At 42.1% G+C, this 25,829-nt stretch overlaps 1 protein-coding gene across 4 annotated transcripts in view; it reads right to left on the bottom strand.

Annotated features, from left to right (window-relative positions):
• rbm44 (RNA binding motif protein 44) overlaps positions 1-25,829 on the bottom strand; it is a 161,257-nt gene that overhangs the window by 13,643 nt on the left and 121,785 nt on the right. For all 4 annotated transcript variants that reach the window (XR_006312103.1, XM_043693366.1, XM_043693367.1 and 1 more), the window contains 3 exons: positions 19,413-19,553; positions 18,610-18,683; positions 18,242-18,315 (listed from right to left, as the gene is read on the bottom strand). Coding sequence is in view for 3 of the 4 variants with exons in the window: in XM_043693366.1 (XP_043549301.1) it covers positions 18,242-18,315; positions 18,610-18,683; positions 19,413-19,553 (289 nt within the window). In the remaining variant the exon portion in view is untranslated. The remainder of the gene's footprint in view (positions 1-18,241; positions 18,316-18,609; positions 18,684-19,412; positions 19,554-25,829) is intronic.

The following is a 25,829-nucleotide window of genomic DNA, read 5'->3' as shown; positions in this document are numbered from 1 at the left end:
GGGGGGGGGGGGGGGCTCGTGCGGTGTGCTGCTGCCTCATCTCCTGAACAGGGAGCGGACTTAACAGAAAACTCTGAGCCCCAGAGGTAAGGCACTGAACCAATTAAACGAATAATCGATTATTCAAACGAAATACTGCCCACCCATCTCGTTCAGATAATAGAGGTTCCTCTGTATATCTGTTTTTCAAGTGAATGGCCACAGATGACTCCATTCCCTTTCTGCTTGTGAAGTTTTACATTACAGAGTGACCATTCTGTATATGCTATCTACAATACTCAGCCTCATAGAGCCTCCAGTGTAACTCCGTTGCTGCTCCAATTCCAAAACTCATCTCCAGGAGTTGCAGCTGGAGACACCTACACATATTCTGGCACTGAAACTTTGTCCATCTTCCCAAACAGAGCAGGAATAGTATATCACAGCCTTGAGCTTTTGTTCAGTACTTACTCCTTCAAATTAAACGCTTGGATTGCCCTTAAAATTAAATACTAATATTAATTATATTAGGGCCTTCCTCTTTTGACCTCTGTACAAATGCCCTTACAAATTATCATTTCTCTACTAACACAGAATTGCCTTTCACTAAATCCAGTGTGCCCCATCGCTTATGATATGTTATTTGTGCCTTCCTTTGTGAAGACTGAAACAAAGTAGGAGTTTAGTTTGTTGGCCATTTCTTTGTTCCCCATTATAAATTACCCCATTTCTGACCGTTAGAATTTTCACCATACCTTTTTCTCCTCCATATTTATAGAAGCTTCTCCAGTTCAGTTCTTTTGTTCCCCACAATATAACACTCATTTTATTTTTTTCCCTTCTTAAACAATCCCTAGGTCCTCCTTTGGTGACTTCGACACTGTTAACAATTCTCGGGTGTTTTTTGTATTTGCCAAATTCTATGCCTTTTTTTGCACCTAATATCAGTTTTATCAGACTTGAAATATTAACTTTGTTTCCCTCTCTAAAGTTTGTCAAACTTGAAGGAGGTTGGTGGAGGGTGGAGATTGCTTAGGCCTCCTTTGAAGAAAGCAAATATCCTTCAGCCCATCCTGATCGGAAAATGGACACGCAGAGGGATTGTAAATCCACAGTAAAGATATGCTATTGGGGTCAGAAAACTGGAAATTGTGAAATTAGTGCAAAGCATTAGAACAATCACTAATGTAAGAGGGAAGAAACTGGACGAGTGGAGAAAAAAAGTGTCAAGATAGGAGAAATACATTCAGTATACATTTAGAAACTGGCTGAAACAATGAGTCCGCCAGGACAGTTCTATTTGTGGATTTTGGGAACAAGACAGAAATGGCGACAGTGTTGTGGTACTACGAGGTTGAAAGCTGTGGAGGAGATATATTCAAAGAGAAGATATTCAGAAGGAGGAAAGTCAGTGACATTGCTGAAAACAACAACTTAATCCTCTGTGTTGGAATCATAGTTCATACAGAGATAGTGTTTGAGTGTTAAAAGCTGGCATGCTAGACAACAGAATTTGTTATCAAAACTGCTAATGAAGATAAGAGTTATGCAAAGTCAGGGTGTTTTCTCTTTTCCTGTATTTTTAAATTGTAAACCAAAATGGAAAAAGAACTTTGAAAAATCTGAGGATTACTGAACCTCTTTAAAGCAAATAACCTGATACTCATTATAAGTGTTGCCTACTTATTATTCAAGCAGTAGCAGTATTTGCAGAGGAACTAGAGCCAAGGGATATGAACAAATGGTACTCTGGCTGGCCACAGGTGGCTGATGGGTTACTGGACTAGTGGCCTATTATCAAAACACCTCCTGCTTGCCAACAACTGAGAGATTGGCTTTTGGTAACTGAACAGCTTGAGGGTGTCAATGAGACAGCCCAAAGCAACTGGATCTCCGCAAAAGCAGGATTTATCTCTGTTCTCTGCAGTAAAGAGCATCTCAAGACTGAAGACAGCCAGTTGCTTCTTAATTGATAACTCAAAGACCTTTATAAGTGGGTGTCGGTAACACTGTGCACATTTGCTCAAGGAAGATCCAGAAGCAGTGTTCTGATCAGTAAAATAATCATTTCAGCAAATCCTGCCTTCCCAGTCTGTCTTTCCATCCACAAATACCCACATTTTATCTGTGTCTGCCTCTGGGTGTAGGTAGAGAGAAGGTTAAAAGGGGTTAGAGATTTAACTAGTAGAGTTATACGGCAATGAGTCAGAATTTTTTATCCACAGTTAGAATTTATTTATATTTCATGAATTATCACTATCACCAACACATCTCCTGCCCTACCAGACGACTGAACACTCTGGACCACTGCTACACAATCAAAGACTTCATTCCCTGCCCACACTTTGGAAAATCAGATCACAGCACTGTGTTCATCCAACCAGCTTACCAGCAGAAGCTGAAATGGGAGGACCCTTTACAAAAGAAAGTACAATGCTGTACCAAGGCTGTGGAAGACTGTCTCCAGGTCTGCTTGGAATTGGCGGGCTGTATTGTGTTCAAGTACTCAGTGGAAAACCTAGATGAGTATGCCACCACCGTCATGGACTTCATTAGCAGATGTGTGGAGGACTGTATACCAAAGATGTCAATCCGTGTGTTCCCCAACTGTAAACCTTGAATGAACGAGGAGATCCACTCATTACTGAAGACCAGACGTACAGCATTCAAGCTGGATGACCCAGACCAATACGGGAAATCCAAATAGGACTTCTGCAAACCCATCGAGAATGCCAAGAGGCAGGATCAGACCAAGTTAGAAGCCCAAACCCACCAAGCAGACTCCCGTCACCTATGGCAAGCCTAAACAACATTACGGGATACAAAATCAAGTACAGCAACAATACATCCCTCCCTGATATGCTCAATGCTATCTATACTCTATTTGAGCAGAATGCCAGCGACGCGGAGACACCTGCCCTGACAGCCTCAGACAAATCTGTTCCCTCGGTCACTGCTGCAGATGTCAGACTGGTCTTCCTGGGAGTCATCCTAAGGAAAGCGACAGGCCCAGGCCATGTTCCCGGTCGAGCACTCAGATCCTGTGTAGACCAGCTGGCGGAGATATTCATTGACATCTTCAGCATCTCCCTCCTACAAACCAAAGTCGCCACCTGCTTCAAGACCACCATCATGCCTGTATCTAAGGAAGCACATGCAATATGCCTTAGTGAGGGGTGCCCAGTGGTTCTGACCTCAATAATCATTAAGTGCTTCAAAAGGCTGGTCATGGCCTACATCAACTCCAGTCTCCCAGCTTGCCTCGATCCCCTACAATTTGCTTACCAATGTCCACAGTGAATGCCATATCCCCAGCACTGCACTCATTCTTGGAATATCTGGACAACAAGGACACCTATGTCAGACTCCTGCTCATTGACTATAGCCATTATCCTCTCTAGACTGATCTCAAAACTCAATGACCTTGGTCTCTCCTCCATCCTCTGTGACTGGATCCTCAGCTTTCTGACTCACAGACTGCGATCAGTAAAGGCAGGTAAGTGCACCTCCTCTACAGTAACACATTCAACACTAGAGAACCTCCTCCACCAAGGATGTGTCCCATACTTACTCCCTGTACACCCATGACTGTCACCAAAATCCAAACGAACACTATCTACAAGTTCACTGATGACACCACAGCAATAGGATAGATATCTTAACAATGACAAGTCAAAATACAAGAGAGAGATAGAGAGGCTTGGTGACATGGTGCAATGAGAACAACCTCTCTATTAACATCGGCAAAACTAAAGAACTGATCACTGACTTCAGAAAGAAAGGAGGAGAACAGAGCCCCATCTACAGCAAAGGGACAGAGGTTAAGAGGGTGGACAGCGTCAAGTTCATTGGAGCAATGATAACCGACAACCTGTCCTGGACTTCACATGTAGATATGGTGGTCAAGAAGGCACAAGAATGCCTCTTCTTGCTCAGGCAGCTCAGGAAATTTGGCATGTCCATAACGACTCTCATCAATGTCTACAGATGCACCACTGAAAACATATTGTCCATGTGTGCAACTGCTCTGCCCAACACTGTAAGAAACCAGAGAAGGTGGTGTGCACAGTGCAGACCATCAAGGAAGTCAATCTTCCATCCGTGGACTCCATTTACACAGCTCGCTGCCATGGAAATGCTGCTATCATCATCAGAGATGCATCACACCCTGGTAACATCTCCTACAACCTTTTGGTGCACCATATTTGTAAGGAAGTCAAGGGGAATACATTCCATGATTATTCTGTGCCAATTCGAAAGTCCAGGGGGCCCTCAGCCACACAGTTTACCAAAATATTTTTCCTTGCACAGAAAGAAATAATCTCTTCCCGTGCATATCCAAAGAGGGTAAGTTCAAAAATCCCAAAAGGAGAGATACAGGATCCACTCAAATTTCCATTCCTAAGATTTCTGTCAGAGCACTTGCAACTTTAGTCCAATATCGACGGATCTTATGACAGGTCCATAAGCAACGTACAACAGTGTCCACCTCTATTTTACATTTGGGACACATTGGAGATGCTCCTGCCTTAAATTTTGCCAATTGGTCCGGTGCTGTATGGGCCCTATGAAGTACCTTCAACTGAATGGCCTGAGTTCTGTTGCAAACGGAGATTCTTCTGGCATTTTCCAAATGTCATTCCACATTTCTATAGAGATTTCCAGTCCCAAATCGTGATCCCATGTTTTAAGCAGATTGTCCATATCTCCCGATACTTCATCATGTAATAAATGATAAATAGTGCTGACCAAAGATACTCCCATTGGCCATAACACTCTACGTTCTCTATCTGATTTATAAAGACTATCTAATAGCGTAGTCTTCTTCTGTATGTAATCTCGAATTTGGAAGTATCGAAAGAGGTCTCCATTAGGTAATCCAAATTTCTGATGCAGCTGTTCAAAAGACATCAGGACCCCTTCTTTAAACAGATGTCCTAAACGGGAGATACCCCTGGATCTCCAGAGTTTGAAAGTGGCATCTGTAAGCCCCGGTTGAAATCCCCATGCTCCCACTATCGGAGCATAGGGGGATGTTTTATGTGAGTTGCCCTCATTTTGCTGCATTATATTCCAAGCTTTAACTGTATTTAGTATAATGGGGTTTTTACATTGATCCGTGATGATTTTCCTCTTGGCTGAAAACAAGAGGTTAATAAGTGGGCACTTTACTTGAGAAGCCTCGATGTCCAACCAGATTGATTGCGGGTCAGACAAGACCCAATCGGCTATGTAGCTTAATAGGGAACTTAACTGATATTTCCAATCTTCCCCTTGCCTGTGGAAGCTGTAGCTTCTTCAGCTTAATGAGGGGCTGTCTTTGATTCCAGATAAAGGAACCCAACCAGCCATATAATTTACGTAGTGCTAGCCTCGGCAGCATCACCGGAAGCATTCTCATAGGGTATAGGAGACGGGGCAGGACATTCATTTTAATTAGTGCTATTCTACCTAACCAGGAAATTGGAAGGTCTCCCCATCGCTGGAGGTCCTGTCTTATCCTTTCCAGTAAATGCAATAAGTTAGCCTTGTATAACTGACCAAATACTGGGGTGATAAAAATGCCTAAATATAAGAAACCCTCCAGGGACCACCGAAAGGGAAAGTAGGATCCGTACAATAAATGGGATATAGTAGCAAGGCCGCCCATTGGCATAGTCTCCGAATTTGAAAAATTAATTTTATAGCCTGAAAATACAGTAAATGTATTAATAACTTGGATTAAGCGAGGCACGGACGTCAGAGGATTACTGAGAAATAGAAGAACATCGTCTGCATAAAGGGTAGTTTTATGTTTACATGTACCAATCCTCGGGGCCGTTATATTAGGGTCAGCCCGTATAGCTTCTGCTAATGGCTCAATTATTAGCGTAAATAGCAATGGCGAAAGAGGACTTCCCTGACGGCAGCCCCTATCCACACTGAAGCTATCCGAGCCTAATCCATTGGTAATCACAACTGCTTTGGGATCATTATACAGTGTTGAGACCCATTTGGTAAACACCTTTCCAATGCCAAACCTTTCCAATGTGTAAAACAAATATGACCATTCAACCCTGTCGAATGCCTTTTCCTAGTCAAATGAGACTACTACTCCTGGTATCTTTTCCTGATGGCAGGCTTGAATCATATTCAAAACCCTAACATTATTGGATGATCTATGGCCCTTAATAAACCCCGTCTGATCCTCCTTTATGATAGGTGGCAATACCCTTTCTAGCCTCAATGCTAACGTTTTAGAAAGGATTTTAAAATCTACATTTAGCAAGGATATTGGTCTGTATGACACGCAATCTTCTGGGTCCTTTCCTTTTTTGAGAATAAGAGAGATATTCACTTCTTTCAGTGAAGGCGGGAGACAGCCCTGATTGTAAGAGTAGTTATACATGTCCATTAGTGGACCAGCCAATATTCCTTTACATTATTTATAGAATTCAGCTTGAAAGCCATCTGGGCCAGGTGCCTTATCATTCTGAAGTTGCCTGATTGCGTCAAGTATTTCTTGGCTTGTTAAGGGAACATTCAGGACTGATATCTGTTCCGGAATTAGGTCAGGTTTTTAAAAAATGACTGCATCCTCCGAGTTCTGTCTTTGCAATCCTGTGATTTATATAAATCAGAATAAAATTTTCTAAACATTGCGTTAGTCCTTTTATGATCATGAGTCAGAATACCTGTACTTCCCTTGATAGACGTGATAGTTTGAGGGGCCTTTTTTTTCTTTGCGAGAAATGCTAAGTATCTACCAGGTTTATTGCCAAATTCGTATAACCTTTGTTTTGCAAATTATATTTCCCTCTTAGCCGTTTGGGTAAGCATGGTGTTTAGAGCTGTCCTAAGGGCCGTAATCCTTTGTAATTTGATAATAGAAGGTCTGTCAGCGTATGCTGTTTCAGTTGCTTTTAAGCGAGTTTCGAGCAGACGCTGTTGTTCTCCCTTTAATTTTTTCTGGGTCGCTGAGTATGAGATGATCAAACCTCGCGCATAAGCTTTGATGGTCTCCCACATCATTGATGGGATGCTAGCTATACTTGAGTTAATTTCTAAAAAAGTTTTAAATTCTTGAGAGAAGTACTTTACAAATCTACTATCTTTCATCAGGAAGGGGTCCATACGCCAATGCTCATTGTTCTTCGCCTTGATTTCCATATACACAGCAGCATGATCAGAAATTGCTATACTGCCTATTTACAGGATGATATGGAATTTAAAAAAATTGAGGGGGCAAAAAACATATCAATTCTGGCATGACATTTATGTGGATTGGAGTAAAAAGAAAAATCTCTGCCCTGTGGGTGAAGGCATCTCCATACATCTACGAGTCCTAATTCTTTGTTCAAATCCACCAATTGTCTAGATCTGGGAGATACTCCTGCAGTACTCTTGGGAATCCTATTTATTTCCAGATCCATAATACATTTAAAATCTCCCCCTATAATTGTATGACGAGCACCGAGAGCTATCAATTTTGAGAAGGCTTCTGTTATAAATTTAAAAGGCTGTGCCGGGGTGCAATACAGATTTAAAATCTCATATCCCTCTCCATTTATAAGGGCTTTAATCAGAATATATCGTCCAGATTTGTCTTTTATCTGATTTAGGATTTTGAAAGGAAAATTCTTCCGAATAAGAATAACAATTCCCCTAATTTTTGAGCTGAAGGACGAAAAGAAGGCCTGATCAAATCCACCCTGTTGTAATTTCAAGAGTTCTTTATCCAATAAGTGTGTCTCCTGTAGGAGAGCTGTATCAACCCTTTCTTTCTTGAGGTTTGATAATATTTTCTTCCTTTTGACTGGTGAATTACTCCCCATGACATTCCAGGTGTACCATTTAACCAACTGATTAACCACAATCGTCCGGGCAAGTCTGAGACCCCTCGGGAGGGGAAACCCTATCCAGGGCATCCCGAGCATGGAGTATATAAAATTCACAAAAATAAAGGCTCTTTAATACACTCACATCAATATAATAAAAAACTATTTCTAAATTAAAAAAAATATAAAATGTATTTAAATTGAGATTTCCCCCCTTGTTCCCAGGGGGTATCACTTCCTTTCCAAAAGTCCATCGTATCCTCTCCCAACCAGTGCCCCAACCTTGACCCAGGCACCCCACGATAGGATGAAGAAAATTCAAATATACTAGAGAGCTAGAGTTAACAGTGAGCACCCTACCCCCGCGCCCCCCCCCCCCACTCCCATTCCACCCTTACCTGGCCTGATCCAGCCTCCAGATTTAAAAGCTGTGGAAGCCACTGTTCGAGAAACGCTGTAAGCTGGCCTTCCTCTTCCCATTCGGGAAGGCCCAGCAAACTAATATTTTTTCGACGACCTCGAGAATCGAGGTCGTCGATGTGATTCTCTAAGGTCCGGACTCGCTGTTCAAGAGTCTCGGTCGTGCTTTTGTAGTGAGGCCGAGAGTGAATCCCATCGGCTCCGCGACTCTTCGATGAAATCGATTATTATTTGGAGATTATTTCCAAGAGGCTCACCACCGTAGGTAAGTCCCCCGGAGCAGCTGTGGATGCCTCAGCTGCAGCTGGGAGGGTGGGGGAGGGGTTCCTGCCTGCTGAGAACTGCTCCCTTCCCTTTTAGTCATTTTTACAGGAGATTAGATTGTTTAAATTCAGTACTGAGCAACTAACTGCAGTAAGTAAAAACTATTTTAAATGATTTGGTGAGTGTGGTGGAGGCGGGTGGCCCACTTTGCCCAAGTCTTGGGAGGAGCACTATAGACTCAGACTTGCTGGGTCGCTGCCATCTTGGATCCCCGCAGAGTTTCTTCTTAAGGCATTGAATGAGAATGGAACTGGGAATCAGGACAGCTTACAGATCCTGAGTGTCAGTGCTGATGGAGAGAGCTCCATAAGACATAGCAGCAGAAGTGGGCCATTCAGCCAGAGTCTGCTCAGCTATTCAATGAGATCATGGCTAATCTGACACTCCACTTTCCTGTCTTTACTCCGAAACCCTTGATTCTCTTACTGATTAAGAATCTGTCTATCTCAACCTTGAATTTACTTAATAACCCAGCCTCAACAGTCCTCTATGGCACAGAATTCCACAGACTTCCTACCCTCAGGAGAAATTCCTTATCTGACTTAAATTTGTGATCTCTTATTTAATGATTATACTCTTTGGCTCTCATTCACAAGGGGAAACAAAGCATATGGATATGCATGGCACTGAATACCCTTCACAGAATGCAGAGGAGACAGTTGTCTGAACAGCACTGTTGGCTATTACATACATATAATCTTGGTAGATTCGGAACATGAAGAATGGAATTTCAACTGAAATTCACATGGTAAATCCAAGCTAAAGACAGTCACTGAAGGAGGAGGTATGGCTGTGCAAATGTGTCTTGGCAAATTCCTTATCAAACACTACGTTCTTATCCTGGTTTCATTTGGAGGTCTAGAATGTTCTCACGTCACTTTGTCATGAGTGCTTAGATTAGATTAGATTACTTACAGTGTGGAAACAGGCCCTTCGGCCCAACAAGTCCACACCGACCCGCCGAGGCACATCCCACCCAGACCCATTCCCCTACATTTACCCCTGCACCTAACACTACGGGCAATTTAGCATGGCCAATTCACCTGACCTGCACATTTTTGGACTGTGGGAGGAAACCGGAGCACCCAGACACGGGGAGAATGTGCAAACTCCACACAGTCAGTCGCCTGAGGTGGGAATTGAACCCGGGTCTCTGGTGCTGTGAGGCAACAGTGCTAACCACTGTGCCACCGTGCCGCCCAGTGGAGGGCTGGAAACTGGAGGGCTCATGCAATATGGGTAGAGCTCAAAAATAAGATGGGTGCAACCACTCTGATGGATTAAACTATAGACTCCCCAACAGCTATCAAGATATTGAGGAACAAATATGAAGGCAGATTATAGAAAGGTGCAATATAACAGAGGCTAATCCCAAACTAAAACTAGTCCCATCTGCCCACTGCAGGCCCATTTTGCTCCAAACCTTTCCTATTCTTGTACTCATCTAAGTGTCTTTTAAACATCTTTTAAATTGTGCCCACATCCATCACTTCCTTACAGCAAGAAGCTTAGGTGGGGCAGAAGTGGTTGGATGCATTCAACAGGGTTTCTTGAAACAGTGTGTGGACAGTCCAACTAGAGAAGGGACCATACTGAACCTTGTATAGGCTAATGAGCCTGGTCAAATGGGAGAGCATTTTGGGAACAGTGATCACAAATCCTTAGGTTTTAAGACAGCTATGATAAAGGACAAGTCAGATCTTGCAGCAAAGTACTAAAATGGGGGAGAGCACTTTACATCAGAATTAGGCATGACCAGCGGTTATTGGGCAAGTCCATATTTGATATGTAGGAGTTGTTGAAAGATCTACTGATCAGAGTTCAGGACAGGCATGTTCCAGTATGGAGGAAGGACAAGGATGGCAAGATCAGGGACTCTTGGATAATGAGGGAGACTGTCAATTTAGTCAAAAGAAGAAGAAAAGTATATGTAAGGTTTAGGAAGCTAAAATCGTACAGGGCCGGTGAGGAATATACAGAAAGCAGGTAAGACCTCAAGCAGGGAATTAGGAGAGCAAGCTGGAGCCATGAAATAACCTTGCAAATAGGGTTAAAGAGAATTCCAAGGCATTCTATACAGACTCAGAACGGAAACCGATCTTTTGGTCCAACCAGTCCATGCCAAACAGAATCCCAAGCTAAACTAGTCCTAACCGCAAGCTCCTGGTCCATATCCCTTCAAGCTTCTCTTCATGTACTTATCCAAATGTCTTTTAAAAATTGTAGTTGTACCCACATCCACCATTTCGTTTGGAGGTTCATTCCACACATCAATCACCCTTTAAAATATTTTCTCATGTCTTTTTTAAAATCTATCTCGTCTCATCTTAAAAATGCGCCCCCTAATCTTGAAACTCTCCCATCCGAGAGAAAAGGCAACTACCATTACCTCGATCTATACCCCTCATTATTTTATATACATCCGTAAGATCATCTCTCAACCTACAAGAGGAAAACTAGAGAAGAGAAAGGACCATTCAAGGATAAAGGAGTGAACTTGCGCTTAGAGGCAGAGAATATAGGCAAGATCCTAACTGGGTACTCTGCATTGGTATTCACCCAAGAGAAGGTCATGGAGGATATTGAGCTTAATGTGGAGCATGCTAGTATCCTAGGGCGGCTTGAGATCAAGAAAGAACTGGTGTTGGAGCATCAAGATGGGAAGTCCACAGGGTCCGATTGCATCTACTCCAGGTTATTTTAGAGAGACAAGAGAAGAGATTGATAAGATCTTGACCAAGGTCTTTTTATCCTCACTAGCCACCAGAGAGGTCCTGGAGGACTGGAAAGTAGCTAATATCGTTCCTCTGTTCAAGGAGGGAAATAATGATAATCCACTATACTACTGACCCGTGAGTCTCACATCCATGGTAGGGAAGCTATTCGAGAGAATTCTGAGGGATAATATTTACTTGCATTTGGAAAAGCATGGCCTAATTCGGGACAATCAGCATGGCTGTGTGTATGGCAGGTCATGTCTGACTAACTTGACTAAATGTTTTGAGATGGTGATAAAGGTGATCCATGAGTGTAGAGCAGTGGATGTTGTCTGTACGGATTTTAATAAGGTTTTTGACAAGGTCCCCAATGGTGGGCTCATTCAAAAGATTAAGATCCATGGGATCCATGATGATGTGGCCACTAGGATACAGAATAGGCTTGCCCATGGAAGGCAGAAGATAGTAGTGGATATTTTGGATGAAAATGAAGATGGGTAGGTTAGTAAGTTTGCAAACAGCACAAAGATTGGAGGAGTTGTGCATAGTATGGAAGGCTTTCAAAGCACAGAGTGGGATATAGATCAGGAGGAAATTGAGGACTGCAGATGCTGGAGATCAGAGTCAGAAAGTGTGGTGCTAGAAAAGCACAACCAGTCGGGCAGCATCCGAGGAGCAGGAGAATCGATGTTTCGAGCATAAGTTTTTCTTCAAGAATGGGCTCTCCCTGACGAAGAACTTATGGTTTCAAACGGCGACTCTCCTGCTCCTTGGATGCTGCCTGACTGGCTGCACTTTTCCAGCACCACACTTTTTGACTGGGATATCGATCAATTGCAGATATTAGTGAAGAAATGGCAGATGGAGTTTGATCCAGGCAAGTGTGAGGTGTTGCACTTTAAGAGATCAAATGTTAAGGAAAAGTCTAGTTAATGGAAGGACCTTGAAAAGCACTGATGTACAGAGGGAATTTGGGGTTCAAGTCCCTACTAGCTTCCCCAAATGTGGCCGCATAAGTAGATAGGATGGTAAAGAAGGCGTATGGCATACTGGCCATTATTGGTAAGTGCAATGAGTACAAGAGTCAGAATGTCATGTTGCAGCTTTATATGACTTTGGTTAGGCCACACAAAGAACAATACAGCACAGGAACAGACCCTTCAGCTTTCCAAGTCCGCGCCGACCGGGATGGGACCATTTGCCATAGCAGATTCGCCGCCGACGATTAGCCACTGCCCTTTGACTGCCGAGGACACATAGTCACCGCCCACTGAAGGCGATTCACTACCGCAAGTAAGTTGTATATTTTGAAGACTTGCAGATTTTTGCCTCGAGAACTACAACCAATACTAGATTGGTGTGAATTTAATTATATTGGACTCTACAATACACGTGGCAGTAGCCGAAGGGCACCTTTGTTTCCCCATGATATGTGGTCAGTCGATGAGACAACAATAAACGAAGATCGCACAAATAATCACGCTGAAACTGCTCATAGGAGAATTGCTTTTGTACTCAGAGCTCACCACTCAATGATATGGAAATTTATTGGAATGTTAATGAAAGTGCAAAAAGGGCAAGATTTATATCTGGAACAGCTGATAGCGGGTTACCCACCACTAATAAAGCTAAAAAAAATCGAGACGCAGACGATAGAATAAAAAAAAATTGTTCTTGAATACGGTGAAAAAGATGGTTTGGAACATCTTAGATAAATAGTACATAACTAACAAATGAACTGAAATTTCATTGTTTAATATTAATGAGAGATTTTACTGCCATTATAAAGATTTTAAAAATATATTTCCTTTTTCTGGTTAAAGTTTGTAACTCATTTTTATATATAAACCAATTAAATGACATTTATTTTACCTTTTTTTTAATCAATATGTTGTATGTAGTTGTATAAATAAAAGGGACTGAGAAGTATGAAAGAACAGGTGGGAGGGAAAACAATCAGTACATATATATATTTCTGATGGCGAATAGTCTCCAGAGGTCAAACGACCCCAGTGGAGAAACGCTGGTGGAGAACTGGCAGTGGCTAATCATCAGCAATGAATCTGCCGTGGCGAATCGTCACCAACCTGTGTCGACACATTTTGCCCTTCCACACTAAAGCTGTCTTCATTTACAGGATTTCTATCTCATTATTCCCTTCATAGTCACGTATTCATCCAGGTCCTTCTTGGATGCTGCTATGGGCACAGTGGTTAGCACTGCTGCCTCACAGCGCCAGAGACTCGGGTTCAATTCCCGCCTCAGGCGACTGACTGTGTGGAGTTTGCACGTTCTCCCCGAGTCTGTGTGGGTTTCCTCCGGGTGCTCTGGTTTCCTCCCACAGTCCAAAGATGTGCAGGTCAGGTGAATTGGCCATGCTAAATTGCCCGTAGTGTTAGGTAAGGGGTAAGTGTAGGGGTATGGATGGGTTGCGCTTCGGCGGAGCGGTGTGGACTTGTTGGGCCGAAGGGCCTGTTTCCACACTGTAAGTAATCTAATCTAATCTATCATGTCAGCTTCCATCACCTCCGTTGGCAATGCATTCCAGGCACTCACCATTCTTTGTGTGAAAAACCTGCCTTGCACATCTCTTTTAAACCCTCCCACCCCACCACCTTGAACTTGCATCCCCTAGTAATTCAATCGATATATAACTGATCTATATGCTGCTGCATCCTCCGACAATCTTCCTTACTATGCGCAACTCCACCAATCTTTGTATCATCCACAAACTTAATTAGCCCAGCTATATTTTCCTCCAAAACATTTATGTAGATCACGAACAGCTGAGGTCACACCACTGATCCCTGTGGGACACCATCAGTCACAACCCTCCTTTCCAAAAAGCATCATTCCACCACTATCCTCTGACTCTTATGTCTAAGCCAGTTTTGCAATAATCTTGCGAATTCATCCTGATAGCACATGACTTCATCTTTTATACCAGTCAGCTATGAGGGATCTTGTCAAAGGCTTTACTGAAATCCATGTAGACAACATCAACCACTTCTCCCTCAATCATCTTGGTCACCTCCTCAAAAAACTCGATCAAGTTAGTGAGGCACGAACTCCCTCGCTCAAAACACGCTGTCCATCGCTAATAAGTCCACTTATTTCTAAATGCTTATAGATTTCATAGAATCTGTACAGAGTGAAACAGACCATTTGAACCACACCAACTCTCCAAACAGCATCTCACCCAGACCCGGTCTGTTACCCTATCCCTGTAACCTTGCATTTCCCATGGTTAATCCATCTAGCTGGCACATCCCCAGAGACTATGGGCAATTTAGCATAGCCAATCCACGTAACTTGCATATCTCTGGACTGTGGGAGGAAACTGAAGCACCCGGTGGAAACCCACAGGTAGAATGTGCAAACAAACCATAGATAGTTGCCCAAGGGCGGAATCGAACTCCGGTTGCTGTGCTGTGAGGCAGTGGTGCTAACCACCGTGCCACCATGCCACAGTGATCCTGTCCCTGAAAATGTTTTCCAATAATATCCCTACCACTGATGTTAGGCTCACAGGCCTGATTTCCTGGTTTATACCTGCTACCCTTCTTATGGGAAAACATTGGCTTTTCTCCAGTCCTCTGAGAACTCACCTGTGGCCAAAGAGGATACAAATACGTTGGTCAATGCTCCAGCAATTTGCTCTCTTATCTCCCTCAATATTTTGGGATAGATCCCATCTGGACCTGGGGTCTTATCTACCTTACTACTTTTTAAAACACACAACACCTCTTCCTTTTCAATAGTAACCTGACTTAGAAATTCAACACACTCTTCCCTGAGACCATTCTCCACCAATTCCTTTTTTTTGGGTGAATACCATGTGGAAATAAAATTTGACACACTTTATATGGCAACCACTTTGTCACAAAACTAGTCTCTCAATTGTTGATATGTTATTTCGGAGAATTGCTGCCATACCTGTTTTGTTAAAATAACCTTTCAATTGCCAAAGATTTCGCGCTTCCCCCCCAGATGCCAGTTTATTCTGCTTTCACAATTATATAAATTCAATCACATTATGATCACTGGCTTCTAAGGGTTCCTTCACCTTAAGCTTCCTTATCAAGTCTGCCTCATCACACAACACTAAAACCAGTATTGCCTGTTTCCTAGTGGGTTCCACCACAAGGTGCTCCAAAAATTCCACAAATTCCATTCCACTACCAACCTGATTTTCCTAGTCTACCTGCATATTGAAATCCCTCATGGTCACTGTAACTTTGCCTTTCTTACACACCTTTTCTATTTCCTGGTGTATCTTGTGCCACAGTTCCTGAATACTGTTTGGAAGCCTGTACAGAACTCCTATTATGAGTTTTTAAACTTTTGCGGTTCCTCAATTCAACCCACACAGATTCCACACCATCTGATCCTTCTTTGTATCTTACTATTGATTTAATTTAATTTTTTATTAATAAAGCAACCGCACCCTCTGTCCATCTGCCTATCTTTATTCAGCTCCCAATCCTGATGTCCTTGCAGCACCATCTGTGATGCCCACCAAGTCATACCTGCCAATTTCTATGTGCACCACAAGTTCACTTACTTTATTTCTTATTCAGTGTGCATTCAGCTTAATACCTTCAGCCTCGTTTTAAGAATTCCTCTTCTCATGTTCATTCACTTTGCCAGTGCATGTGAAGTTTGATCACTAACCCTTTCTAATATCCCAAAAGTGGCCCAACAAGGGTTTTATACAGCTGCAACATGGTTTGCCAACTCTTGTACTCCATGCACCAGCTGACATATGCTTTCTTAAATGACCTCTGCCACCTGTGTTGTCACATTTAGGGAAGTGTGGACCTGCACGCCCAGATCCATCTATATAGAGTCATAGAGATGTACAGCATGGAAACAGACCCTTCGGTCCAACCCGTCCATGCCGACCAGATATCCCAAACCCAATCTAGTCCCACCTGCCAGCACCCGGCCCATATCCCTCCAAACCCTTCCTATTCATATACCCGTCCAAATGCCTCTTAAATGTTGCAATTGTACCAACCTCCACCACTTCTCTGGCAGCTCATTCCATACACATACCACCCTCTGTGTGGAAAAAGTTGCCCCGAGGTCTCTTTTATATCTTTCCCCTCTCACCCTAAACCTATGCCCTCTCGTTCTGGACTCCCCCACCCCACGGAAAAGACTTTGCCGATTTACCCTATCCATGCGTCTCATAATTTTGTAAATCTCTGGAAGGTCACCCCTCAGCCTCCGACGCTCCAGGGAAAACAGCCCCAGCCTGTTCAGCCTCTCCCTATAGCTCAAATCCTCCAACCCTGGAAACATCCTTGTAAATTTTCTCTGAACCCTTTCAAGTTTCACAACATCTTTCCGACAAGAAGGAGACCAGAACTGCACGCAATATTCTAACAGTGGCCTACCCAATGTCCTGTACAGCCGCAACATGACCTCCCAACTCCTGTACTCAATACTCCTGTACTCAATACTCTGACCAATAAAGGAAAGCATACCAAACACCCTCTTCACTATCCTATCTAACTGCGACTCTACTTTTAAGGAGCTATGAACCTGCACTCTAAAGTCTCTTTGTTCAACAACACTCCCTAGGGCCTTACCATTAAGTGTATAAATCCTGCTAAGATTTGCTTTCCCAAAATGTAGCATCTCGCATTTATCTGAATTAAACTGCCATCTGCCACTTCTCAGCCCATTGGCCAATCTGGTTCAGATCCTGTTGTAATCTGAGGTCGCTAATCTCTTCGCTGTCCACTACACCTCCAATTTTGGTGTCATCTACAAACTTACTAACTGTACCTCTTATGCTCACATACAAATCATTTATATAAATGACAAAAAGTAGAGGACGCAGCACTGATCCTTGTGGCAATCCACTGGTCACAAGCCTCCAGTCTGAAAAACAACCCACCACCCTCTGTCTTCTACCTTTGAGCCAGTTCTGTATCCAAATGGCTAGTTCTCCCTGTAATTCCATGAGATCGGTTTGTCTTTACCATCCTTCTTAAACAGTGGCAACATGTTAGCCAACTTTCAGTCTTCTGGCACCTCACCTGTGACTATCGATGATACAAATATCTCAGCAAGAGGCCCAGCAATCACTTCTCTAGCTTCCCATAGATTTCGAGGGTACACCTGATCAGGTCGTGGGGATTTATCCACCTTTACCCGTTTCAAGACATCCAGCACTTACTCCTCTGTAATCTGGACATTTTGCATGGACGAGTTGAACAAAAGTATCTGTTTTACTGGTGTACATCTCGATGACTTTAAAGCTAATCACAGACAGTGAAGTAACTTTGAAGAGTAGTCATTTTTACAACATTTGCTGCCAATGTGTAAAGAATAAGGTCCTGAAAACAGCAGGTAAACAATCAGCTACGTTGTTAAAACTGGTTCTTTATCAGAGTGTGATTGTGACACTAACTAATAGCATCACATCCCAAAAGAATCACTCACTACCAACTGGGTCAATACATAGTAATATTCACAAGCTTCTTATATGGTTGGGGAATAAGAATAGCTCTCCATTTCTGGCCCTTTCACAGTCAAGATTAAATAAGAAATGAGTTAACTAAAATTACAGAGTTAAACACCAGGCAACTTTAAGTGGAATTCATGATTTGGATAAATCAAGTCATGAGGAAATAGAAAAAATCCAAACTTCTCATTGGTCAACTGGAAACAATAGGAGAAAAGTTTTAAAAATGCTACTGGAATTGCGTGCATTCCAGTCTTAAACAAAGAAGTCTGGCCCCTTTAATATACAACAAATGTACAGCTTTAACTGCAAAAGTGAAAAGAAAACTCCTTCATGTAACCTGAACTTGGGGAATCCCAATTTTAAGTGTACCTCAGCTGTGGTGATTCATGACCTAAAGCATAGGTCTGGTTAATACATTATTGTTCTGCAGACCACCACCATCTTGCCTTAAGATTCAACAAAATGCAGTGATGAAGCAAAGCTTTCAGATAGTTTCAGATTACCTGTATTCACCATGCAAAGTGCAAAGCCAAATTCCAGACACCTGGTACTTCTGAAAAAGGTTTCTTAATTCAATCTAGGAAGGTTAGAAAAAAAATCCTGTTACATGAATACTATGATCACCCACATAACAGAAATGACATCAGCAATGTTTTCTTGAGAGTGTTCAATATATCCAGATTACTCCACAATCTTTAATGTACACTTATTTTACTTCACATGGATTAATATCTAAATTGAAACTGCACAGAAGAACTTGGCATGGATGTGCTAAATTCTATTAACAAAACCATCATTTCTAGCTGTTAATCTTAGAAGATGAAAGATATTAAACTGTAATTAAAATTAAAATCACTAAGATATGCAGCACCTCTGTTACTGTTCCAGGTAACCCATCCATGTAAATATAACATGTTTGAGCAGTCTCCTTGTCAATATGTGTAACTGAGAAAAGAAAGGAAAAGAACTTATTAAAACATTTCTCAAAGACACAGGACTAGTTTTCACCTCACAGATCAGTGTAGCATTACAATAAGTCATCTGAATTCAGCATAGTATGCAATGATATTGACTATCAAACCTAAACATCACAGTTGCTGAAAAAGTGTCTTTTTTTTAAGCAACACCCACCCACACTGAAAACCATCATTAGGAAGCAAGTTGAAAAAGAAGTGGAACAGAAAAAGAATGGCGAGGAATGCAGGATAACAGCTGTAGCATTATGAACACATCTTTCAACTGTACAGCATTAATGCAATAACAAGGCTATTAGATATCCCAGTCCAACTAACTTAAGAAAGCCTCATATTGAAGAGGTTAAAAGCACCCAACTGAACATATCTTCAAGCTCACGCCAATATTCAAATACTCTCATCACACTTTATTCAACAAACCATTTCAGAATCATGTGCAACTCTTTCCTTACTATTTAAGCTTTATATCTTTAATCAAATAATTGGAGTGTGTGCTCCATACTGAGAAGAACCTGGACTAACACTAGCAAAAAATCTGCTTGATTAGTTGAAGGACGGATGGGCATCAGATTACGAAAGGTAGCTATAACTTCTCAGGAAATAATAATGACTTGTTTGAACAGTTGACAGGGTTAAGTCTACAGGCTATTTTCTATATCAATTCTAAAAAGGTATTTTTAGTCTTGACATTTTCTCTTACATGCATCATTGTAGACTGTTCTATCGTCTTCAGTTGTCGTGGTTCCACCTTTGTTAGCTTTCATTCCCATGACATTGAAGCCAATAGCAGTGAAATTCTCTTCTGCATCAAACCAATCATCAGTCACTTCAGGATCCTTTGCTACATAAACAAAACGATTAGCAATATTTTTCCAGAGGCTAAGCATATAAAGAGCATAAATGCTAAATTATCAAACAAATAAGATGTTCATTACTGTGGTGAAAAAATGATTCTAAGTAGATTGATATAAGGGAGCAAATGACTGCAGATACTGGAATCTGTACTGCAAATAAAAAACGCTGGACATCACAGCGGGTCAGGCAGCATCTTTAGAGAGAGAGCAAGTTAACACCTCAAGTCTAGAGGACTCTTCATCAGAGCTCTGGAGGTGATATAAGAAAGGGAGTTTTGCACCACAGTGAAGAGTACAATCAATGTGAAGGAATGAGACAAAGTATGAATGAGTGAAATGGGAATTTTGGATTGAAGTGGAATTTAATGTAAAGGGTCAAATGTGCTTTAACTAAGGTTGACTGGAAGAAGTAAATGCTCTGAAGCAAGCAGTGAATGAGACAACTCAGGAGGCTCAGATTGAAATCAGCAGCAGAGAGAAGTTACAAACCCTAGCATGATGCGAGTGCAGAAAAAGCATAAGACATAGGAGTGGAAGTAAGGCCATTCGGCCCATCGAGCAGCCTCATTGGTGACTAGGACGAGGGAATATTTCTCGGCATTAAAGTAAAAATAACGGGTTGAGTTTGTTTTTAGATCTCGTGTATTTTTTCTCTCTTTCTTCAAAAGTGGCTGGTTAAGTATAAGATTGATATGACTTTTGTTTTCAACAAAGTAAAACTGCAGAAAAGTACAATGAGCAGGGAATCTGGGAGCAATAAATTAAATACAATAGCAAAAGGAATGATGTTTTGCTGGATGGACACAAAGGTTATCCAGAGCGAATACATCTGCAGTAAATGTTTGCAACTTGAAGAACTTCAGATTCAAGTTGAAGAGCTGGATTCTGAGTTGCAGCCATTGCATTACATCAGGGATGGGAATTACCTGATCTTTTCACCAGGCAGCAGTCACACACCTCAAAGTAATGCAGGGAAATTAAGTAGGTTAAACCTGTACTCACTAGAGTTTAGAAGAACAAAAGGTGATCTTATTGTTGATTGTGGTCATGGGTTTGGAAGGTGCTGTCTAAGCAGTCTTTGGTACACACCATATCTACTGAGCATTTGTGTTGAAGGGAATGAATGTTCAATAATGGGGAACCAATCAAGGGGGCTGCTTTGTCTTGGAAGGTATCAAGTTTCTTCATTGAAGCTGCACTGATTCAAGTAAGAGAGTATTTCATCACATTCCCGACTTGTGTTTTCATGATGAACAGATCTTAGGATGTCAGAATGTGAATTACTTGTTGCAAGATTCCTAATGTCTGACGAACTCTCATATCCAGTTCAATTTCTGGTCATTGGTAACCTCCAGAACGTAGGTATCGGGAGATTCTGAGATGGTGACGCCATTGATGCTGGGGGCGATTATTGGATTCTATGTTGTTGGAGATGGTCTTTGCCTGACAAAAATGTGGTGTGAATGGAACCTGTCAGTCCAAGCCTGTAAATTTTTGCTATAAAGTCTGTGTGTTAAGATTGAGCCCTCCACTACCACCTGATGAAGGAGCGATTCTCCGAAAGCTAGTGTGCTTCCAATTAAACCTGTTGGACTATAACCTGGTGTTGTGAGATTTTAACTTTGTACACCCCAGTCCAACACCAGCATCTACAAATCAGTCTAAGCCTGGATATTATCCAGGTTCTCCTTGATATGCTGTTTTTTTTTCAGGTTTCTTTTCAGTATCTGCAGTATTTTACTTTTAACACATTGGGATGTCTTGAAGATGCGAACGTGTGACGATACCTTGGCTTTAAAAGGTGTATTTTGTCCTGGTATTTTTTTTTAAATTAAAAAAAGGTTGAGACAAAGGACAAAGTCTGTTCAAAACCAATGAGTAAATAGCTGGTTTTGTTCTTTTTAATTTTGAAAAATAGAAGCAGCCTGAAGGGTGGGGTCAAGCTCAAGGTTTTAGTTTTCTGCAGTTGCTGGTGTCTTGGAGCTGGATGCGGAAGCTTTTATCCCTGTTACAGCTGAAAGCTGGGGATTTCCTGTTCCTAGTCTCGCATGCAAATCTATCTGTTTTATTGAATTTGCCTTTGTCAAGAATGTGTTTATGGAAAGTTATTTTATTGGAACAGTTAATTAACCACAGTTAGTATATTTTATTATTTTGTTAAGCTTTTCAATAGAGTTACAAGTAAGCTAATTCTTTTCTTTTTATTTTGTCTATGTTTTAAGGTTAGTTCTTATGGAATACAGGGAGAACTAGCCATTTAGATACACAACTGGCTCAAAGGTAGAAGACAGAGGGTGGTGGTGGAGGGTCCTTTTTCAGACTGCGGCCTGTGACCAACGGAGTGCCACAAGGATCGGTGCCGGGTCCACTACTTTTCATCATTTATATAAATGATTTGTATGTGAACATAAGAGGTACAGTTAGTAAGTTTGCTGATGACACCAAAACTGCAGGTGTAGTGGACAGCGAAGAAAGTTACCTCAGATTACAACAGGATCTTGATCAGATGGGCCAATGGGCTGAGGAATGGCAGATGGAGTTTAATTTAGATAAACGTGAGGTGCTGCATTTTGGGAAAGCAAATCTTAGCCGGACTTATACACTTAATGGTAGGGTCCTTGGTAGTATTCTTTGAGGAGAAAGTGAGGTCTGCAGATGCTGGAGATCAGAGTTGGAAATGTGTTGTTGGAAAAGGGCAGCAGGTCAGGCAGCATCCAGGGAACAGGAGAATCGACGTTTCGGGCATAAGCCCTTCTTCAGGAAGGGTTTGGTAGTATTGCTGAACAAAGAGACTTTGGAGTGCAGGTTCATAGCTCCTTGAAAGTAGAATCACAGGTAGGATAGTGAAGGCGGCGTTTGGTAAGCTTTTCTTTATTGGTCAGAGTACGGAGTATAGGAGTTTTGGGGGGGGGGGGGGGGCGGTCATGTTGTGGCTGTACAAGACATTGGTTAGGTCACTTTTGGAATATTGCATACAATCATGGTCTCCTTCCTATCAGGAGGGTGTTATGAAACTTGAAAGGGTTCAGAAAAGATTTACAAAGATGTTCCCAGGGTTGTAAGATTTGAGCATGGGAGAGGTTGAATAGGTTGGTGCTGTTTTTCCTGGAGCGTTGGAGGCTGAGGGGTGACCTTTATAGAGGTTTATAAAATCATGAAGGGCATGTATAGGATAAACAGACAAGGTTTTTTTTTCTTGGGGTGGGGAGTCCAGAACTAGAGGGCATCGATTTTGGGTGAGAGGGGAAAGATATAAAAGGGACCTAAGGGGTAACCTTTTCACACAGAGGGTTTATAAAATCATGAAGGGCATGTATAGGATAAACAGACAAGTTTTTTTTTTCTTGGGGTGGGGAGTCCAGAACTAGAGGGCATCGATTTTGGGGGACCTAAGGGGTAACCTTTTCACACAGAGGGTGGTGTGTGTATGGAATGACCTGCCAGAGGAAGTGGTGGAAACTGGTACAATTGCAACATTTAAAAGGTATCTGGATGGGTATATGAATACGAAGGAATTAGTGGGATATGGGCCTATTGCTGGCAAATGGGACTAGATTGGGTTTGGATATTTGGTCGGCCTGGACAAGTTGGACCGAAGAGTCTGTTTCCGTGCAGTACATCTCTATGACTTGCTGCAGTTGAACATGGATTTCTTCAGTATCTGAGAGGTTGTGAATAATGCTGAATAGTGTGCAGTTATCAATAAACCTCAGGAATGAATTAAGATTGTTGAAACAGCTAAAGATGAATAGGCCAAGAACATCACCATGAAAATCACCTGCAGAAATGTCCTGGAGCTGAGATGAACCATTTCAACCATCTTCCTTTGCACATATATGACTCCAACCAAACTGACTGAAGACTGACATTTAATATGCTGGCACTCTTGAGGACAGCAAGATTCAGACACACTGGCTGAAGAATGTCAGGTTTATCATTTGCACTGATGTTCTGGGTTCCACTGGAGATATTGGTGGAACGTACTCCACCAGTGCGTTGTTTAAGTGCCCACTACCATTCATTACAAGATGTGACAGGATTGCAGAGCTTAGATTTGATCAGTTGGTTGTAGAGTTACTTAGGTTTGTCCATTACTTTCTACTTGTTATTTAGAATACAATTAGTCCTGTTATATTGCTTCATCAGGCTGTTCCATCTCCTCTAGATATGACTGGTACTCCAGGCATCCCTTATGCATTCTGCATTGAACGGAGGTTGATCTGCTGGGTTGATGGTTGGATTGGGGTTGGGGTGGGGGGTATATGCTGGGCCATGAGGCTGCAGATTGCCTTGGGTCGACAGTTTAGCTGCTAGACAGCCAACAGTGTCGCATGGAAGCCCAATCGAGTTGTTAGATCTGTGCGAAGTCTATTGCATTTAGCATGATGATAGTGCCACACAACAGGATGGAGGTTATTCTCAATGAGAACATTAGATTTTACCTCCATAAGGACTGTGTAGTGGCTATTTTTACAGATAGCATAATGGACAAATGCAGCTGCAGCAGGAAGAGTAGTGGGAATGGAGGGTCAAGTATGTTTTTAATTGTGCAGGCTGAATGCATTGAAGACAGACAGTTAAGATAAGGTGGGATTATTTTTCAGGACAGCAACCTGGTATGCTCCAGAGACTAGTTCTAGAGTCACAGTTGCTGACAATATATGTTTATACCTTGGATGAGAGAAGTGAATGTACTATGGCCAAATTTGTAGGTAACAAAATAATAGGTGGAAAGGCAAGAGGGTGAGGATGACACAAAGTCTGCAGATGGATATAGACAGGCTAAGTTAGTGTACAAAACCCTGGCAGATGGGATATAATGTGAGAGAATGAGGGGACATGGAGTTGGTGGGAAGAACAGAGGAGTTGAAAATTATTTAAATACTGAAAGACTGCACAAAGTTGAAGCACAGAGGGTTGAGTGTCCTTATACATAAATCACAAAGGGCAAGCATCCAAGCAGAAGATAATAGCTTAAGCAAATGAAATTTTGGCTTTTATTTCAAAGTGTATGCAATATAAAAGTAGAGAAATACTGCTAAAACTACACAAGGTAGTATTTAGACTACAGCTGGAATACTTTGAGCAGTTTTGGTCTCCCTATCTAAGGAAAGATACATTGGCATTTGAAGCAGCCCAGAAAAGGATCATTACCTTGATTTCAGGTATGGAGGAATTGTTTTATGAGGAGAGAGATTGAGTATGTTGGAGTTATACCCATTGGAGTTTAGAAAGAAGAACTGAAACAAAATCAATTGACAGATTAGACACTGAGGGGTTATGAGGACATAATCTCAGACGAGCAGGATAGTCAACATGGCTTTGTGCGTGGGAAATCATGTCTCGCAAATTTGATTGAGTTTTATTTTGAAGAAGTAGCAAAGAGGACTAATGAGGGCAGAGTGGTAGATGTGATCTATATGGAAATCAGTAAGGTGTTTGACAAGGTTCCCCATGGGAGACTGGTTATCAAGGTTAAATCTTACGGAACACTGAGAACTAGCCATTTAGATACAGAACTGGCTCAAAGATAGAAGACAGAGGGTTTGGTGGAGTGTTGTTTTTCCGACTGGAGGCCTGTGACCAGTGGAGTGCACAGGATCGGTGCTGGATCCTCTACTTTTCGTCATTTACAAAAATTATTTGGATGCGAGCATAAAAGGTATAGTTAGTAAGTTTGCAGATGACACCAAAATTGGTGGTGTAGTGGACAGAGAAGGTTATCTCAGATTACAACAGGATCTTGATGGGTAAATGTGCTGAGAAGTAGCAGATAGGAGTTTAATTCAGATAAATGCGAGGTGCTGCATTTTGGGAAAGCAAATCTTAGCAGGACTTATACACTTAATGGGTAAAAACAATGACTGCAGATGCTGGAAACCAGATTCTGGATTAGTGGTGCTGGAAGAGCACAGCAGTTCAGGGCAGCATCCGAGGAGCAGTAAAATCGACGTTTCGGGCAAAAGCCCTTCATCAGGAATACAGGCAGAGAGCCTGAAGGGTTGAGAGATAAGTGACAGGAAGGTGGGGTGGGGAGAAAGTATAATAGGTGAGTGGGGGAGGGGATGAAGGTGTTAGGTTGTGGGGGGGGGGGTGGAGGGTGGAGTGAATTGGTGGAAAAGAAGATAGGCAGGTAGGACAAGTCAGGACAAGTCACGGGGCCAGTGCTGAGCTGGAGGTTTGGAACTGGGGTGAGGTGGGGGAAGGGGAAATGAGGAAACTGTTGAAGTCCTCATTGATGCCCTGGGGTTGAAGTGTTCCGA

This window comes from Chiloscyllium plagiosum, chromosome 7 (assembly GCF_004010195.1).
Source record: "Chiloscyllium plagiosum isolate BGI_BamShark_2017 chromosome 7, ASM401019v2, whole genome shotgun sequence".
NCBI lineage: Eukaryota > Metazoa > Chordata > Chondrichthyes > Orectolobiformes > Hemiscylliidae > Chiloscyllium > Chiloscyllium plagiosum.
Note: the sequence above shows the minus strand (reverse complement) of the source record. Positions and strands in the feature narration are given on the sequence as shown.